Raw genomic sequence first — 18,189 nt, 5'->3', positions numbered from 1 at the left:
GATTTAATCCACGTCGAAAGATGAATATTTCAAATGTCAAACTTCATGATAGCGGTGTCAGATTTGACGTATTCGGTGTTGCCGTATCTCGAAACTTCACTAACAACCCTCGTATAACAATTATTTCAAACGTCTATAAATTGAATATTTGCATACATTGTTGGTACATAATCTTTAAATTAACCATAAAACCCCATGCCACAAATTATGTTTTGAATTAAAAACTGGTTTCATATCAGCTGATAATAATTTATTTGTAATTTTTGCTAAGCGTTTTAACGGTTTATTTTATTTTATTCTTCTTGAGCGTTTAATTTCTTCCAATACAATGTTGTACGTATTATTTTATGAAACGTTACTAAAGTTTTTTTTTTTTAATGATTCAATACTAATGTAGGTTAAAGTAAACAGGATTCCATCCTTAACAGATGTGGGTGGTAATGCAACGGGTCTTTTATATTTTTATTCGTCATTATATTGTGCAAAGTGGGTAAGCGATGAATTGAAATATCCAAATGAATTACATCACAATACGGATTGTACAGGGTAATATTGTAACCAAAACCAATAAAAATTAAATAGCAAATTTCTTCTTTTTATTTCTTAATATGGCCGCCTTGGATTATACTTTCCCGTTACCTTTCTGATGTTTACAATAAAAAAATATACAATTAGGAATATAACACTAGAAGTCGAAGAAAAGTTGAAAAATATAGATTGTTTCGTTATATGAAGAGAATGAAAAATAGTCCAGGTAAATATCTAGTAAAGTGTGGTTAGAAGATGTTATAGCCGATACAATGTAAAAAAGAAGAAGAGAATAAAAACTTTATGAAAATATATGGATAACGAAATTTTCAGCACTTTTTAGAAGTTGATTTAAAATAGTAAATTTGTCAATTTTTACAAATTATGATTCAAAACAATTTCATGTACGTACAAATATAAAAGACGAACTATGCTCTTGATATCTGACGCTTACGTTGTTTGCGCAGTTTATGTGTTTGTTTTGGTACAAGGAGAAACGGGAAATTTACGAATTCTACAAGTGGGAAAAAAAATAAACTAAAGGTTAGTGGATTTTCTTTATTGATACAATTAAAGAACAATATGCATGTGTCGATAAGTACCTTAAAATATTGAATTAGATTAAACCGTTACGCCAGTTACATATGAAGTAACAGCCGACAGCATATAACAAATGTGATAACTTCCCGGAAACACAGAAGATAAAAAAACTGTATTTCTTTTCATAATTCATTGTTTGTTCTAACGTTGCTTAATAAACGTATATTGTAATTGTAATTTTTGTTTTTAAAAATCCAAATCCAAAATTTTTAATATATAATTCGCACTGTATATCATTTCAATGCAATAATTTAATTTAGAAGTATACAGTCGAGCCGTTTCTAACTCCAGACCTCAAATAATCAATAGATTTTTTAGTATACAAGGGTAGAATGAAAATTTATTTCAATTTATTCAATTCATCAAAAACCATTACAGTAAAAAATGACAAAAATTAATTATTACACTCAATTTTTATATAGTTTTTTTTTCGTTATTTACACCGATTATATTCTCTCCTTGAAGCTGTAGAAGTGATTTTTTTTAATCGTTAATTTAAATAATTTCTGCCTTCCCAAATCGGTTCCTGATGTCCTCATCTGACTTTTTTCGAATTGTTTTACTCAATATTCGAGTATGGAAAAGTGTATTACTCAGGTGAAGGTGGGTAAAATTCGATAAATGAAACTACCAAGACAATAAATTAACAATTATATATTTCAACATTAAAATGTGTAAATCAGTTCAATTTTAATGCATAGCGCAAATCGTCTTTGCTATATTCATATTATTATAAACATTTAAACTACGCAACTACTTTGTTATAAACACGTAAATATATTATACAGTATGTCCTTAAAAAACCACGTTTGTTTAACTTTTGAAACATACTATTAATTAAATCATTTTATAATTTCGATATTAACGTTTTCATTTATTATTTTGGCTATATTTTATCAATTTTATTTTTTTAATCTTTATTCATATGACATGTCCTCCTAATTTCAATTTTCCAAACTTATATTTCATTTTATACTTTCTCATTATTTTTATTTCCAAAATGAACATTTTGTAGAAATCTGATTGGGTCGGATATTAAATATTTTATTTAGCTTAGAAATTTGCGGACGTACTGTATATTAGTTGTTTTTACAAAATTCCAAAATGTTTCATTTTTATATCTAATATGATTGATATTTTGGAATGTGGTTTACAGTTTGTAAATTTCCAATAAATAACTTTTACGAGTATGTCACTGGTGATTCAAAATTAAAAATACAATCGGCCCCGAAGCTTTTTAAAAAAATTAGGTTTACGTATGTGGAAGTTATATTGGCTAAATTATGCAACACATTATACACAGTAACATAGTGGTTTGCATACAAAAGTAGTTTAATGATCTGATCGCTCATATACCAATCACATAAATATGTGATCATTTATTTTCATTTTGTGATTTAATCGAATAAAAACATTTCTATCTTATGGGAACAAAGCTATCTATAAATTACACATTTACGTAAATAGAATGACGTTTAAAATGTCATGTTGACGTTCGAGTTGATTGTTAGGTTAGTTATGTTTTGATATCTTCCATTAAAATGCGACTATCAATGACAAACTAATTGTAAAAAGAAGAATGACCGATAATTTCACTTGATGGTTATATTTGAAAAAGATCAATAAGGATAAAAAAAGAAGAAGATTTGACATTTCTTTCGGAATAAAATAAGTGCTTATATTGTTTTCATCTTGTGTAAGAGTAATTTTGAATCACTTTGTGTTATTAATGTTACATTTACGTTTAAACTAGGTGCTACTCGATATAAAATACTACATACTATTGTTGGTTCATCACAAATTTGTTAAGCATCGATTTGCTAAAAAATGGTAAAGTTAAAAGTTGAGTTTATCAAAAGTTGTAGTTTTCATTGTTCCGTATAGAAAAAAATACATAAATTGAGATTGATGTATTTGTTTACCCCCCCCAAAATATATAAAAATAACATTTGTTTTATCATTAGTAAAATTATATATATACACTGAAAAAAAAAACAATTTACAGACACGAAATTATAAAAATTATAATTATAATGAGACTTTTTTTACATAAGATCTTGATTACTGTCTTCTACCGTTAGTAACCACTCGCTCCCTGCTATCCTCCCGAGCCGAGGAGTTTCTTCTTGGAGGAGAGGTTCCCATACTCACCCTACTTTTTCTCGATCTAAAAACGAAAAGAAAATTGCAAAAATGTGTGTTTTTGGTGGACAAAACTCCGTCAATTCAATCAGATCAGATATATTAGATAAAAATAAACTCTGTCTAGAAATGTATGCTGTGGCAGGCCAAATTGGGGAAAAAATTCAATATCACGACAACGGATTAATATAAAAACCTGGAAAACTGCTTTTATTGGAATTCCGAAGGAAATTAAAGAACTTTTTAGTGAAAAACTTGTTATAACGTATTTTTTAACGATCCTAGAAAAACAAATTACATCTATGCAACGAATTTTTGTACTCTTGTACTTTTCGTTAGAACGTCTAATAATAAATTTTTCTAGTCAGAACCTCTATATAAAGATTTTTTATTGGTAAGAACCTCTGGTAATGAATTTGTTTAGTCAAAAACAATTTTTTTTAATTAGAACCTCTATATAACACAATTTCTTCGTCAGAAAATGTATATAATGAATTTTTTTAGTCGTAAACCCAATAAAATGAATTTAATTGCTAGTTTATTGAACTGTTTGCATCTTTTCCTTAATATATTGAAAACAAGAAACTTGTCAACAGTTTCCAGACATCGTATTATGACAAAAAGAATGGGATTTTTATTTTATTTTCCATAAATTTTGTAATGCAGTATCAACAGGTTAGACATCGACCGAAATTGACCAACGTTGCCTTTGAACCTCTGTATAGCTACATTTCACCAATTTAACTCCGAAATAACGGTCTCTTGAGATTTGTAATATCTCAAAACGTATTTTTTTGACATAAAAAAGCAAAATATGAATATGAGTATCCATATCATGTGATTTACAAGATTTATAATTTCGCTAGAAGAATTCGCTTGTTTTGATGTACAAAAAAAAAGGTAAGCGACTAATTTAACGTTTTGTTTGTTAGATTTAAGTAAATTCGATGGGCGATTGGATTGGTTGACTCAATAGATAGAGCGATAATCGTAGTAGATCCGATTAAACACCAAAACTTACCTTTTAAATTTCGCAATATCTTCTCCGTAAACATCCCCGGTTCTCAACGCCGATATCAAATCGTCGAATTCGCCTTTATCGCCATTTTTTTCTCCCCTCTTCAAACTCAAACTTTTATTAATCGACGTTAATATACCTTCTCTGCTATGTTTCCTTTCGAGCGTCAATTTTTTCAAATCGGCTTCCTGTTTGGCTCGTTTTTCTTCTTCCTCTTGACGCCTGCGCATATTTTCGTTGTCTTGTCGTGCCTCGGCGAAAGCGCTCAAAAAAGTATCAAAGATACCGAAGAATTCGTCCGGTTGCGTATTCGCCGGATCTTCTCCGAAGAGACGGACGGCTCTATCGAAACGATTCTTGACGAAACGAAAAAAAAAAAAAAAATATTTTAAGCGATACAATCACCAACGAGTATGAAAAAGATAAACTTTGGGGTACATAACCTAACTTTTGTAAATTTATATAAGTAACGTTAAAATTTGATAAATACGAATATAAAAATAACCTTCATGTCTTGGTACTGGTCCTCGACTTCGGCAAGTCTACAAGTCGCGGTGGCCTGAAATTCCCTCATCACCGGAACGAATTTATCATTCGCCAAAGGACTTTGACTCCTATGGAACTCAATTTCTCTCGCCACGTCCTTTAGACCAGCTCTAAGTTGCGCCATATCTTTATTCAATTCGCCCAAAGATACTTTGGCCGCTTCTCTCACGTGAGGCAAATCCTCGTCGAGTCTAAGCAGATCTTTGAACTGAGAAAATAAAAAAAATTATTTCCCATACGTTTAAAATTATATTTTATACCTTCTTTTCTAATATCTGCACCAAATAATGCAACAACGTCGTCCCTTTCGAGGCGCTCGATTTGGTATCGCCCAATCTATTCAGGGAAGCTAATCTAAAACCCGAAGCGTTCCCTCTGGCCCCCCTATTCATGTAATTCCCCAAAGCCAATACTATTTCCAGGAGTTTTCTCAATCGCCTCGAACGTGAAACTTCGCGAGAAGCCTCCATCACGCTTGTTATCCTCGGTAGGATCTCGTTGAGGGTAACTTGGAAACGTTTTTTGTAATGGAGACTCCGTAGACGTTGTTCGTAATGCGGCACTCTAGGAAATAACAAAAATTATTATCGAATAGAAATTATATAAACAAAATTCACGCTCACTTGGATATTTCGTATAGGAATCTATCGGCTCTAGCTAGAGAATCAATTTCGTCGCTGTGCTCCTCCAATAGAGCGGCCTCTTCGGAACTCGGAGTAAACTTGAGTAATTGCTCTACCATATCCATAGGTAACTGTTCTCTGCTGTCCATGCTTAAGATCGCTTTGGTGATGTCTTCGTCCGACATTTTCAGCTTCGAAAGTAAGATGGTACAATTTTGAGCTCGTCTGCTATCAATAACCGATAAAATCTTGCTGCGGTTTTTGCCTAATTGTCTCAAATCTTCTATAGACCCGTCATTCTAAATCAAAATCAAAATATACACATCAAAATGATACGAAATATTTTGTAAATAGAACCCATCCATTTTAAATTTGTCAACAACAAGCTAATTCTCGATCTAGAACATCAAACTATAGATCAGGTTCTAGAAAACCACGAAATAAACGGAGATCAAGGTCTAGATCATGTTCTGGATCTTCCCAAGTGACCTTAAGAGGTAGTAGTCACTCCCAGGTTCCATATCACGTTCAGACTCTAGAACCTCAAGATCCCGATCTGGTGCCATAAGATAGACATCGTATTCTGGATAAATGGAAGCTAGATTAAGATCCAGATCGTATCCAGGTTCGAGGAAACTCAAATCGCGACCAGGTACAAAGACACTTAGATCACGACCAGGTTCAGAGGTCGCGTTTTGGTTTACCAAAAGATAAATCAAGGTCTAGATCACGTTTTGGATCCGTTCAAATGGTGTCAAGATCTAGATCACATTCAGGTTCGAAATCGAGGAAGTATAAGTTATTCTGAGAAAGCCGAGATCATATTCCGGATCAGTTAAAGCTGTTTCGAGTTCTATAAAATCTCATTAAGGTTCCAGTGAATCAGATCATGTTCTTGATCTGTATTAAGATCTAGATCACGTTCAAGTTTTGGAATCTCAACATCCCGATCAGGTTCCGGAAGATGGAGATCGTATTAAAGGTAAGTCGGAGTTGCATGAAGGTTCAGATCGCGTCCAGGTACAAGGAAAATCAGGTTCAGTAGGTTCAAGTGATCTGGCATACTACTTATATATACAAAATATATATTTTGTTTGGCATTAGGTTCCAGATCAGGATCTAAACGTTCTAGATATGGGTCTGCTGAATCGTGGTAGGGTTTCCTAAAGGTTTCGTTCAGGATCATTCATCTAGATCAAAATCTCGTTCGCAACGATCTAGATCTGGCCGAATAAGATCCTTTTCTAGGTCCAGAAGAATTGGATCTGATTCTAGATGACCACATTCAAGCTCGGCTAGATCAAGATCTTGTTCTGCTAGATCATCTTGCTCACGACGATCTAGATCTGGTTTAATAAGATACCGTACTGAATAGGATCATGTTCTGGATCCAGAAGATCTCGATGTGGTTCTACCAAAACCGTCTCAAAAAATCTGTTTAATTGGAAATAGTGAAATTCGCGGTTCTAATAGAAAATGTCACTCACCGTAACCCCATTTTTCTGGTAAGCACTAAACAACTTATCGATACAATCCAATTCCATGGTATTATAAAGTTTGGTATCGTCAAGTTCGTTCCAAATGGTCCCGTTCAATTTGGCGTCCGGTAATTTGGACCAATTGAAACTCTTGAGAGGATTGGAGGGTTGCGGAATATTTTTCTTCGTTATTTCGATTTTTAATGGTTCCGTTGGAGGAGCCAACGGAGCGCAAGGCGGCGGGGGAGGACCTGGCGGTCCGGGCGGCGGCGGAGGTGGTGCCAAAGGAGGAGGCGGAGGTATAACGTTGACGTATTCGTTTTTACATTCTACCGTCGAATTTTCTAAAGATTTGTTGAGACTGATGGCTTTCGCGTCGTCTGGAATCGATCCCGAATTAACGAGGAGTTCGAGACGGTGGCGTTCGCCCCTTTCGGACGTTACCTGGCGATCCAGATCGGCTGCTTTGTATTCCAATTCACTTAATCTAAAAAGTATCGAAAATTATTACAAAAAAAAAAATATAAATTATATAAATACTGGATATTTCAATCTAAAAGAAAGGTTCTCCTACATTTTTAGGCTAGTAATAGGATTAATAGACATTCAAGAAACAAATTCTGTTTTTTTTTTTACAACGATAACCTTAGATCTCAGTCTAAACGAAAGGTTTTTAATTATTTTTAGGTTAGAAATCCTCTTAGTATACAAAAGAATAGAAATTCTGGGATTTTTATAGCGATATCCCTAGATTTGAGTCTAATAGAGAGATTCCTTCATATTTTTAGGTTAGAATTCCTTTTAGAATACAAATTCTGATGTTTTTTAAAGATATCTTTAGATTTGAGTCTTATAGAGAGGCTTCTATTGGTTTTTAGGGTAGAAATCGTTTCAGTACGCATCCAGGAAACATATTCTGGCATTTTTATAGCGATATCTCTAGATCTGAGTCTTATAGACAGTCTTTTATTCTTTTCTAGGTTAGAAGTAGTTTCAATTCTCATCCAGTAAACACTTTTGCGGTTTTTATAGCGATATCCCTAGATTTGATTCTAATAGAGAAGTTTATGTTCTTGTCTAGGCCAGAAATCGGTTCAATACACTTCCAGGAAATAAATTCTGGGATATTTATAGCGATATCCCAAGATCTGAGTCTGATAGAGAGATGCCTCCACATTTTTAGGTTAGAAAATTGTTTAGTAGACATCTAGGAAAAAAATTCGGGATATTTGTAGCGATATCCCTGGATGAAAGTCTAATAGGGAGGTTTCTATTCTTTTTTATGTTAGAAACCGTTTAAAAACACATCCATGTAACAAATGCAGCGATATCTGAGACTACTAGAGAGGTTACTTTACATTTTTAGGTTAGAAATCGTTGCAATACACATCCAAGAAACAAGATTTGAGATTTTTATAGCGTTATTTCCAGATCTGAGTTTTATAGAGAGCCTTCTATTCTTTTCTAGGTTAGAAATTGATTCAGTACACATCCAGGACACAAATTCTGTGATTTTTATAGCGATATCCCTAGATCTGAGTCTGATAGAGAGGTTCCTCCACATTTCTAGGTTAGAAAATTGTTTAGTAGACATTTAGAAAAAAAATTCTGGGTTTTTATAGCGATTTCCTTAGAATCTGATACTAATAGAAAGGTTTTCATTTTTTTCTAGGTTAAAAATCAGTTTATTAGACATGAGAATGGTTTTTATAGCGATATATCTAAATCTGAAGTCTAATAAACAAATTTTTATTAATTTTTAGGTTAAATATTCTTTCAGTACACGTGAGGCTAGATATATAGAGAAGTTTATAGCGATATGCTTAGATTTGAGTTTAATAGAGAAGTTTCTATTCTTTTCTAGGTTAGAAATTGATTCAGTAGATTTCCATGTAACAAATTTTCCGTTTTCAGTCTAATAGAGTCTTTTTTAAAATTAAAAATTGATTTAGTACACATCTAGGAAACGAATTTTGGATTTTTATAGCCCTACTGGTATTTCCAATATTGGATCGAGATTTAAATTTAGGAAAAGTTAGTGAAGAATTTAAAATTTGTATTCAAATTACCACTAAATTTAATCAAAAATGATCATGTTTCCTTTATTTAGTACCATCGGCGCCATCTCTTAATCAAGTTACAAACTATATACCAATAGAACTTTGTACAAGACAGAAAACGTTAAAAGAGAAGTTCTTGTTACCGGTATTCGTTTATAGATGGCAGCATTCGAACGTTCACTTTTATATTAAAAGAGAAATTTTATATTTACCTTTGTCTCGTCTCGATATGAGCGCTAGTTTCCTTTTCCAATCTTTCCTTAATCCTCGACAAACTAGTTTCCAAATCCTCTTTCTCCTGCAACCGATGATCCAATTCCTGCTCCTTTTTAGCCAATTTATTCGACATATCGACGTTTTCTTTTTCCAATTCATCGGCTTTCGTTCTAGCGGCTACTAATTCTTCTTCTTTCGCTAGTAGATGTACTATTTCTTTAACGTTTATGTTCAAAGGGCATACGTCGGGATCTTTAACGGTGTTTTTGTCTTCGGTTTGTTGCAATACAATTTGTTGTACGATTCTATCGAATAGCAACCAATGTTGGGGATAAGATCCGTAGTCTAGGGGCAATAGAAGGCAATGTTCCAATAAGGAAAGTAGATGCGGATAAGCGGAGGTGTGCGATAATTTTTTTCTTATCAATTCGAACATCGAAGTGGCGCTTTTCGTATCGATATGTTCCTTTTCGAATTTCCTCGCCAATTCCTTTTCGTCTTCGTTCCGAACTATTTCGAAAAAGTCCAAATGTCGATTTAAGGTTTCGTTTTCGTGTCCGCGAAGTTTATCGATTACCGGTTGTATTCCTAACATTAGAAATTCGTACCGGAGGTGCAGGCGAAATTCCAAATTTTCTTGACCTTGACCGTAATTCAATACGGCGTTGACAAATGACATTATCGCCGTTTTTAGGTTAACTTCGTCCCTATAAACTCCTAAAACGATATAAAATTTGATATTTTTCTATATTGAGACTCGAGGTTTTCGCTAATACCTGTCGATCTGTCCAAATCGTTGACTATTCCTTGAAACCTCGTCCTTTCGAAAGCGAATTTTTGATAGTGCAACATGGCGTCTAAAACTTTTTTGTGCCCGCCCGAAACGAGGCATACCGCCCCTAATATTTCAAGGGCCGCGATTTTGGTTTTTATATTTTCCGTACTTAAAGATTGAGCAATTGTATTTATACTAGTCGGATGTGCTAACACGTGTGCTCTGCCCGTCTAAAAAAACACTAAATTAGTTGTTATTTCCAAAGATAATGATGTATACGAAGATCGAATCAAAAATAATAATGAAATTGTTCGTTTTTTTGGTTCTAAAAAATCGAAAAACCGTCCAATTTCAACGAATTTCTTTTCGAATATCAATTTTTACAACGAATATATCGAAAGAAATACGTATATCGAGCTGGGGGGACTATTTCGGGAGTTTTTTTCCGCAACGACTGGCCTCTCGATTTATTTCTGGTCAACGCAAAGTCCAGACGTACCGGAATCACGAAAATTAATAAAAATAATCATGATTTTTCGATATTCTATAACCAAAAATGGTAATTTTGATAAAAAAGACGATGAATTCTTGAAGAAATGGTGATTCTTGATTCTTCTGATGGATTTTCATCAATTAAAACTCACATTTAACCATTGGAATGACGTATAAGACGGTACATGGTATGAAAATTGATAGTTTCAAGGGGATACTATGTACGTATGGTTGCCTACCTTACAGGATAAGATTGCAATACAAATAATAATCATTTTTTTTTTTGGAAAAAATTTCTTACCGAATTGTTCATGAGCGCCTTGACGCAACCAATTATACTCGTATGTATAGTACTTTGAGATGTAAAATAGTCCATTCTCTCCAAAAAATCTAATAGAGCCACGAGACCGTCTAATTCGATGAATTTTATCACAAAACTGTGCGTAGATGTTCTCAAAGCAGTTTTCAGACCATCTATTTGTTTTGTCCTACATCTAACTTCTTCTTCGACGTTCGATTCTGGATATTGCAACTGAAAACGGTTTTTACATACTAATCATTGAGGTTATGTGCTGCTGATCAAAATGGAAAAAACACGATTTGAATAAGCGGCATTTCGATTCGAAAAATCTCGAATCTGGAATCAATTACGTCGACGCCATTTTCCTTATTTGACGAATTAACACAACTTTATATAACAACATTATTTTATAATCAATTAATTAAACTTTCCATTTTCTTATTTCGTAATAATATAGATCGTTCTTAGTATAAAAAAGAAACCGAAGAAGAACTAGGTCTAGTTTATTACTTAACTGTATACAAGACGATATATTTTTCAGGAAAACACTCAATAGGGTCCTTGCGCTATTTTTTAATTTATTTAAACGGAATATTAGTTCATAAAAAACAAATTTAAATACCTAAACGACGCGCCAAAACGCGTTTGTTGCCACTAAACGGAGTGTGACGTAGAAAGTAAGTAAACAGACTCAAGTGAGGTTATAAGTAAATACAGTTTAAACACTGGGACGGCTGACCAAATAAAAATTTTCGATAGAAAACAATAATTTAAAACTTCCAATATAAGTTTTATCTATTCGTATTTAAAAAATGTCATTTTTTGTCGTAGTTTGGTACAGATTCGGAAAATTATATGTTGTGGAAACTAACACAATTCAAAAGAAGTATAAAAAAAAACAGTTCCAATCGAATTCGATTGCAAGAAAGATCGGAAAAGGGCATTTCGCGAAACGCCTCGTCCGTTGGCATTAAAACGTCAAAAAAACCGACATTATCGAAGATGTAAATCCTATTTAGGTCATCATTTCAATTAAAATAATCTTTGAAACCCTTACAAAAACAAAAATCGCACCAAACAACCAATTACCTCCACTCACGACAGCAAAATGGCGTTTCAAAGGCGATACGCGGTGAACACGTACTTACTTTCTACGTCACAACCGCAGTAACCATTAGAAACGTGTTTTGTGTCATTTTATTACTTTCGATCTACTACTTACCGTCGCTAAAGTTCGCAGTCTTTCAATGTAATGTTCAGGAGCGTGTGTTTGGTCCACAGTATCCTCACCCTTTCTTGAGCAATAAATCTGCCATTTTTTCTGCGGAGGTAAGCTCATCATTGCCGCCTTATTAGGGGCCGTCAAATCGAGCTCCTCCTGAAAAAAATTATTTAAGACAATGCCAAATACTTTGTTCATTTGTAAGTAATATAGGAGTTAACGTCTCGCGGTATGTCCGCGATCAATATTTACACCAAGAACTCAAAAACAGTCGGAAAAAAGTGGTAAAGAAGATTGTCGAAGGTCACGACAAACGACTCCATAATCTCGATAGTCAAGATCCGGAGGCAAAAACTCGAAAATTTTGATAATACGGAAAACACTTTTTTGGAAAATTATGTCGCGGTTTGCATGTGATATTTTGGAAAGCTGCCTCGGTTTATTAGTTTAGATCCAATTTTACAACCTAAAGTGAAACTGGGGATTAAACTACTGGTTAACCTCTTCAACAAGAAGCACTACAAATTTAAAAAATAACTTTTTTCTGCCGCGTCGACAATGTTGATAAATTCTTCGTCATCGTCGTCGAGTTCGTCAAATTTTTCTACCAAAACCCTTCACAATATTGACCGAAGTTTAAACTACCCCCGGAGCGTTTAAACCGGAGTCGATATCTACAGTTTGAACCGAAGTTTGAGTTTAATTTTGGACAAATAACTTTATTTCCTTGCCGCGTCGACAATGTTGATAAATTCTTCGTCATCATCGTCGAATTCGTCAAATCTTTCTACCAAAATCCTTCACAATATTGACCGAAGTTTAAACTACCCCCGGAGCGTTTAAACCGGAGTCGATATCTACAGTTTGAACCGAAGTTTGAGTTTAATTTTGGACAAATAACTTTATTTCCTTGCCGCGTCGACAATGTTGATAAATTCTTCGTCATCATCGTCGAATTCGTCAAATCTTTCTACCAAAATCCTTCACAATATTGACCGAAGTTTAAACTACCCCCGGAGCGTTTAAACCGGAGTCGATATCTACAGTTTGAACCGAAGTTTGAGTTTAATTTTGGACAAATAACTTTATTTCCTTGCCGCGTCGACAATGTTGATAAATTCTTCGTCATCATCGTCGAATTCGTCAAATCTTTCTACCAAAATCCTTCACAATATTGACCGAAGTTTAAACTACCCCCGGAGCGTTTAAACCGGAGTCGATATCTACAGTTTGAACCGAAGTTTGAGTTTAATTTTGGACAAATAACTTTATTTCCTTGCCGCGTCGACAATGTTGATAAATTCTTCGTCATCGTCTTCGAGTTCGTCAAATTTTTCTACCAAAACCCTTCACAATATTGACCGAAGTTTAAACTACCCCCGGAGCGTTTAAACCGGAGTCGATATCTGCAGTTTAAACCGAAGTTTGAGTTTAATTTTGGACAAATAACTTTATTTCCTTGCCGAGTCGACAATGTTGATAAATTCTTCGTCATCATCGTCGAATTCGTCAAATCTTTCTACCAAAACCCTTCACAATATTGACCGAAGTTTAAACTACCCCCGGAGCGTTTAAACCGGAGTCGATATCTGCAGTTTAAACCGAAGTTTGAGTTTAATTTTGGACAAATAACTTTATTTCCTTGCCGCGTCGACAATGTTGATAAATTCTTCGTCATCATCGTCGAATTCGTCAAATCTTTCTACCAAAATCCTTCACAATATTGACCGAAGTTTAAACTACCCCCGGAGCGTTTAAACCGGAGTCGATATCTACAGTTTGAACCGAAGTTTGAGTTTAATTTTGGACAAATAACTTTATTTCCTTGCCGCGTCGACAATGTTGATAAATTCTTCGTCATCATCGTCGAATTCGTCAAATCTTTCTACCAAAATCCTTCACAATATTGACCGAAGTTTAAACTACCCCCGGAGCGTTTAAACCGGAGTCGATATCTACAGTTTGAACCGAAGTTTGAGTTTAATTTTGGACAAATAACTTTATTTCCTTGCCGCGTCGACAATGTTGATAAATTCTTCGTCATCATCGTCGAATTCGTTAAATTTTTCTACCAAAACCCTTCACAATATTGACCGAAGTTTAAACTACCCCCGGAGCGTTTAAACCGGAGTCGATATCTACAGTTTGAACCGAAGTTTGAGTTTAATTTTGGACAAATAACTTTATTTCCTTGCCGCGTCGACAATGTTGATAATATCTTCGTCATCATCGTCGAAATCGTCAAATTTTTCTACCAAAACCCTTCACAATATTGACCGAAGTTTAAACTACCCCCGGAGCGTTTAAACCGGAGTCGATATCTGCAGTTTAAACCGAAGTTTGAGTTTAATTTTGGACAAATAACTTTATTTCCTTGCCGCGTCGACAATGTTGATAAATTCTTCGTCATCGTCTTCGAGTTCGTCAAATTTTTCTACCAAAACCCTTCACAATATTGACCGAAGTTTAAACTACCCCCGGAGCGTTTAAACCGGAGTCGATATCTGCAGTTTAAACCGAAGTTTGAGTTTAATTTTGGACAAATAACTTTATTTCCTTGCCGCGTCGACAATGTTGATAAATTCTTCGTCATCATCGTCGAATTCGTCAAATCTTTCTACCAAAATCCTTCACAATATTGACCGAAGTTTAAACTACCCCCGGAGCGTTTAAACCGGAGTCGATATCTACAGTTTGAACCGAAGTTTGAGTTTAATTTTGGACAAATAACTTTATTTCCTTGCCGCGTCGACAATGTTGATAAATTCTTCGTCATCATCGTCGAATTCGTTAAATTTTTCTACCAAAACCCTTCACAATATTGACCGAAGTTTAAACTACCCCCGGAGCGTTTAAACCGGAGTCGATATCTACAGTTTGAACCGAAGTTTGAGTTTAATTTTGGACAAATAACTTTATTTCCTTGCCGAGTCGACAATGTTGATAAATTCTTCGTCATCATCGTCGAATTCGTCAAATCTTTCTACCAAAACCCTTCACAATATTGACCGAAATTTAAACTACCCCCGGAGCGTTTAAACCGGAGTCGATATCTGCAGTTTAAACCGAAGTTTGAGTTTAATTTTGGACAAATAACTTTATTTCCTTGCCGCGTCGATAATGATGATAATATCTTCGTCATCATCGTCGAAATCGTCAAATTTTTCTACCAAAACCCTTCACAATATTGACCGAAGTTTAAACTACCCCCGGAGCGTTTAAACCGGAGTCGATATCTGCAGTTTAAACCGAAGTTTGAGTTTAATTTTGGACAAATAACTTTATTTCCTTGCCGCGTCGACAATGTTGATAAATTCTTCGTCATCGTCTTCGAGTTCGTCAAATTTTTCTACCAAAATCCTACAGTTTGAATTTTATTTGTAAAATTGGGCCTTAAAGGCACAAAGACCCACTTTTTGCGCGGGTTAGAGCGACTCACATTCTACCCGCATCGACGTTATTATACAATAAAAAAATTCTTTGGTTTTTTCTTTACATTCAATCGAAATGGCGAGCGTAATTTTTTTAATTAACGGCGTAAATAAAATTCGAGTTAATTACATTTTTTTTCCGCATTAGATGTCAATTATAACATGGTTAACGGTCATTACATATCTTCCTTATGCGTGATCGAGGAAAACACTTTCTCGAACCGTTTTTGTGATTGTGGGTCTATTAGTTTTGATCATTCACTCATGTTTGGACTTAAATTGACGGGAAAATGACAAAAAAGTTTTTAGAATTTCAAATTTGCGCATACAATCCTTTCGATCGACCAACATATATCAAAAAAGCTTTCCGCTCGAAGACTTACCACAAGCTCGGCGAATTTGACGTCTAATTCTTCTTGCGAAGGCATCGGTTGCGTTGGGGTTATGGCTTGCAGCGTAAGAGTACCTGTATTTTCCACTACGCAGTAAGTTATTTCGGGCGGTTCATCATCCTTTAAGGAAAAAAAAAACAAAAACGTATCATAACTTCGCCCATTTTTATTCCCGCAATGAAACTCCTCCTGTAAATACGAGAATGGTTCCAGAAGTACCTGGCCCGCAAAGAAAACACAAAATTTCCCTTTTAAATCCATGGTTTTGCTCCGCCAAACGTCTCCGCTACGCTGTTTTTGTTCCATTGGGGGCAATCGCGACGCCACTGGTTTTCGTAGATCGTACGGTCTCGTCTAAACTTTGCTACCCAATATTTTATTATTAATAACGAAGAACGGGTACTTCTAGAACCGTTCTCGTAATTATTTAAGGAACGACAATACTTTTTCTGAATAATAAAATGCAATATTCACGTACAGATTTCGAAATGTCAAGTTTCGTCCGAGGACGAGTGCTATATCAGACCTCCAGACAATTTATTACGCGAAAATAATTAAACTTATTGCTTGTAGGCAACCGAAGAATCACTTTCGATTTATTTAGCTAGTGGCGACGGTATTTAAATAAATAAGGATATAAAAATGACAGGACAGGACTCAGTTGAACCAAAAACTTTTATCGATTCCGGTTCTGACTTAAATTTAGTTATTTGTTCGATCGTAATTTGGATTCGAACTCGCTAAATCGTAGTTTGTTTTTTGTATATTCGAATTTTATTTATCTGTCTGGCGATGAAAATCAGCGGCCTTGCATGATGAGGGACTGCCGAAACATCGTTTACGGTGGGCAGGGACTAGCTTTTAGCCCAGTGGTGTTTAGTTAGTAAGATGATTTGTTGGAAATTCAGTAGTTTTCATACTAAAAACAAAGTCCCATAGTACAAGAATCGGAGTTTTAGAAAATTCAAAGATTACCGCGTCCAATACATCGCCAGACACGAATCGTATTGAGCATTTATGTAAAAAATCAAATGTACGAAACATTTTATGTCCCGAGCCGGTCCTGTGCTTTCTAAATCCAAAGGAATGCGATTTAAGAATCTTTGTATTGAAAGTGTGTGTTGTCGAATTCGTTGTGTAGTTGTTAGATAAAAAAAAAATATTTTACTTTCATTTCATATAGTAATTCAATTTCTATTGAACAATTTTCGATTGCATGTGGTGTCATAATTGGCTTTTCTTTTATAAATTGGCGATTACTGCAATCGGAGAACTAAATTATTGAAATAATCAACTTGAATTTGATAAAATTTTAATGCAAAAACCTTTTGAATTAGCAATATTGAACAAACTTGCGTTAGAATCAAGATATTTGGACGCACTGAGCACTCAAACATCTTTCGAGCAAATCCTCTTCGTAAATTGGACCTTCTGAACGGTCTTATTTAGAGCAGCCTTGCGCTTACATAAAGACAAAGCCTTCGAGTGCACCAACTGTTTTTATCCGAAGGCTTCTTGTGGTAATACGTGGTCCTCCGTGGCTTGCACGGAATGTGCAATGCAATCGGCTTCAAGCAACCCCTTGAACGACGTAAATGACCTAACCTAACCAGCAGGATCTTCAATCTTCAACGTTTTCTTCACCCAAAAATTGCAATTTGTCGGCGTGGCATCCAATGAGACTTTCCACGTCCACGTGCCATCTCCCGAAACGATCAAGTCATCTTCTGGTAGTCCTCTTCCTTCTACTCTGCTCCGGCTTCCTTTAGAACCATGCAGTTAAGCGATTTCATCGCGATTCATCGTTTGATGCCTCGTCGATCACGTCGTAGAAAAAATTAAAAACTAATACGAAGTTCAAAAGGCAATACACTGAATCAACACAACAGTTTACAACTTTTTAAATTCCCAGCGGTTAGAGGGTTGCGGATGCGACTCTATCGAGGGATATTGTGTGAAAATTTTCGATAAATTACTTGAAAATAACGAAAAACTAGAACAGACACAGACGCTCGATGTTTTCGCTTCCAATGCCGAAGGTTTCTAAGCGCAGAAACTCAAAATATCGTCAACAGATTTATTTGTGTTTTTTTTTACAAAACCTGAAGAATATTCTATGACAGATCCGGTCCTGTCTAGATATATTGAGATTCTAAAATTCGGCGTCTTCGACTTACTTTTTATAAACCGCGGAATCTGTTTGATGTTTGTTTTTTTCTAATTTCTACGAAGGTCTATGTAAGAAGTTTTTGTAGCGCAGTTTAGTTAGTTTATAATAAATAGTCGTAGTTTCCAGATCGAATTAATAAAGTAATCGAACAATTCAAATAAATTAGTTGAGTGATTGTGATAAGTGAATTATATT

The 18,189-nt window shown here is 34.8% G+C and overlaps 1 protein-coding gene across 7 annotated transcripts in view; it reads right to left on the bottom strand.

Moving 5' to 3' along the window:
• Nucleotides 1-1,766: 1,766 nt before the first annotated feature.
• LOC130447782 (disheveled-associated activator of morphogenesis 1) overlaps nt 1,767-18,189 on the bottom strand; it is an 80,140-nt gene continuing 63,717 nt past the window's right edge. For all 7 annotated transcript variants that reach the window (XM_056784794.1, XM_056784793.1, XM_056784795.1 and 4 more), the window contains 11 exons: nt 15,816-15,944; nt 12,002-12,157; nt 10,780-11,010; nt 9,988-10,216; nt 9,208-9,928; nt 6,945-7,422; nt 5,458-5,756; nt 5,095-5,398; nt 4,794-5,042; nt 4,292-4,644; nt 1,767-3,295 (listed from right to left, as the gene is read on the bottom strand). In XM_056784794.1, coding sequence (XP_056640772.1) covers nt 3,190-3,295; nt 4,292-4,644; nt 4,794-5,042; nt 5,095-5,398; nt 5,458-5,756; nt 6,945-7,422; nt 9,208-9,928; nt 9,988-10,216; nt 10,780-11,010; nt 12,002-12,157; nt 15,816-15,944 — 3,255 coding nt within the window. In that variant the 3' untranslated portion in view covers nt 1,767-3,189. The remainder of the gene's footprint in view (nt 3,296-4,291; nt 4,645-4,793; nt 5,043-5,094; nt 5,399-5,457; nt 5,757-6,944; nt 7,423-9,207; nt 9,929-9,987; nt 10,217-10,779; nt 11,011-12,001; nt 12,158-15,815; nt 15,945-18,189) is intronic.

Source organism: Diorhabda sublineata, chromosome 8 (genome assembly GCF_026230105.1).
Source record: "Diorhabda sublineata isolate icDioSubl1.1 chromosome 8, icDioSubl1.1, whole genome shotgun sequence".
Taxonomy (NCBI): domain Eukaryota; kingdom Metazoa; phylum Arthropoda; class Insecta; order Coleoptera; family Chrysomelidae; genus Diorhabda; species Diorhabda sublineata.
The sequence above is the reverse complement of the archived record's forward strand: the minus strand, read 5'-3'. Positions and strand labels throughout refer to the sequence as shown.